The sequence below is a fragment of the Echinops telfairi genome, unplaced genomic scaffold (genome assembly GCF_000313985.2).
Source record: "Echinops telfairi isolate 266 unplaced genomic scaffold, ASM31398v2 ScPeMD7_9;HRSCAF=40, whole genome shotgun sequence".
Taxonomy (NCBI): domain Eukaryota; kingdom Metazoa; phylum Chordata; class Mammalia; order Afrosoricida; family Tenrecidae; genus Echinops; species Echinops telfairi.
The window spans coordinates 32,965,400-32,967,470 of NW_022103906.1; the positions used below are offsets into that span (position 1 = coordinate 32,965,400).

General features: G+C 31.3%; 1 protein-coding gene across 1 annotated transcript in view; it reads right to left on the reverse strand.

Annotated features, from left to right (window-relative positions):
* The window catches only part of LOC101650446 (disintegrin and metalloproteinase domain-containing protein 18), a 111,401-nt gene that overhangs the window by 44,789 nt on the left and 64,541 nt on the right, over positions 1–2,071 (reverse strand). Inside the window, exon 14 of the mRNA XM_045286861.1 lies at positions 983–1,181. Coding sequence (XP_045142796.1) covers positions 983–1,181 — 199 coding nt within the window. The remainder of the gene's footprint in view (positions 1–982; positions 1,182–2,071) is intronic.

Sequence of the window (2,071 nt, forward strand, 5' to 3'; positions counted from 1 at the left end):
TCTGATTAAAAGTCAATGTGACAATGACAAATATATTTTCAAGTGAAAATAAGCAGGAGCAGATTCTGAAGAGAGCACTCAGAAAGTTACAGTGACCTGTCACTTGGAAGATCATACTTCTGCACTTAAGGTTGAATTTTAATTGTCATTTAGTCCAAAATTCATGCTAAAAACTGTTTCAAATAATTAAGAGGAAAACACAAACCAAATACCATGTCATAAGTACTAACTGAACTCCATTATATAAATAAACAAAATATGTTTTTTGTTACCTGTCTTTTGAGTCTGTTAATTTAATTATACTTGAATGAATTTAAATACAATTAAATTTATATTTGGATACATTTCAATTTAATTCCTTTAAATATATAGGGTTGTATTGTTTTATTAGGAATAATCATTAAGGGGAAAAAAATCAAGCATTGAAATTTAAGTGTGTGTCCTATTATTTAAGTTACTCTCAACAGCTGTTTGAAAGAAAAAAAAAACAACCAACATACAAATGACTTTTGATCAAGTGACCTATGTCTATTCTTACACGAGCAATTTTTATGAAATGAAGAAATATGCAGATACTGAATAAAAATAACTGAGATGGTTTTATGGCATGAAAATGTAAATGAGAGTTGGTATGAAGAAAATTAAATAACATTTTAGAAAATATTAATTTGGCACTATGTTCTCAATATAAATTATGATCCATAAACATAATGAATTTTGGGTCAGGAAGCAAACTACCAGAAACAAAAATGCAATATTGAGACACAATTCTAAATACACAATGGTGGCTTGGACGATAACAATGTTCTGAAAAAAAGAAAAAAAATGTTCTGACCAGAATTAACACTGTTTAATTCCAATTTAATTTTTACTGAGTTCATCAATATTCATGTTCTTCATTTCTATAGTTGTATAATATGCACAATTATAATCGAGGGGACCTTGAATTTAATACAAAATAAATACATAAGAACGAGGATACCTTCTCCAAATAACTCAGCACACTGATCATCAGTAGTTTGACATCTTCCATTATAACAATATGCAGTTCCCAATTTGCACCTATGACCATTCAGAGCATAAGTGTCAGGCACACAATTAACAGAGGTCCCATTGCAATACTCTGTAAAATCACACTCTTCATCAATACTTTCTCTACACGGAGTGCCTGCTGTTGATAGCTAAGAAGAAAAGGGAAAAATATGACAATAAAAAACTGTTCTTATCAATTACTTCCTGAGAGACTCCAAAACTGTGCATTTTATGAAAGAATAATTGGAATATTATCCACTGTAAAGACTAGATAAGTTTTTCTTTCTCAAGACACCTTCTGAGGTGTCAAATACCCCACTGCGTTATTCTACATTGGGAGGCGATATCACTCAATCAACATGTGGGTGGATGGCCGCACATATTACACAAACGGTATGCTTTGAAATAGGGAGAGCATATCTATTACTATATCTATCTCTCTCTTGGTCTTGATCTAGATATCTCACTTCTATTTTTATTTATAGTTACAGCTATATATATAGTTATAGATATATACATATATATGAATTTCTCCAAGGAATAAAAAATATATCTCTATATAAAATTTATATGCATATAAATATATATTGCTATATATTATATATATATACACTTTTCCCTCTCCTTAGAGAACTCTATGAGCCAAATCTTGCAACAGACATGCAACCCAAAAAGCTCAAATAACAACAATAACAACAGAAGCTTCCTTACTCTAATGGAAGGGTCCAAAAAAGCACAGCCTAATTGAACAGAACAAAGCATCCTTACAGTTCCTTTTCCAAAACAATTCTCCTCAATCTATTCCCGACTTTATTTAGAGACAACTAGAAACCTGATCTTTTACCTCTGACCTCTAGCCTAAAGAAGCAAACAACGGTGCTCTAATTTCTGACAGATTTGTGACACCAATCATCATCCCTTTTTTTTAATTAAATAATCATTTTATTAGGGGCTCATACAACTCATCACAATCCGTACACACGTCATTTGTGTCCAGCACATTAGTACATATGTTGACTTCATCATTCTCACAACACCC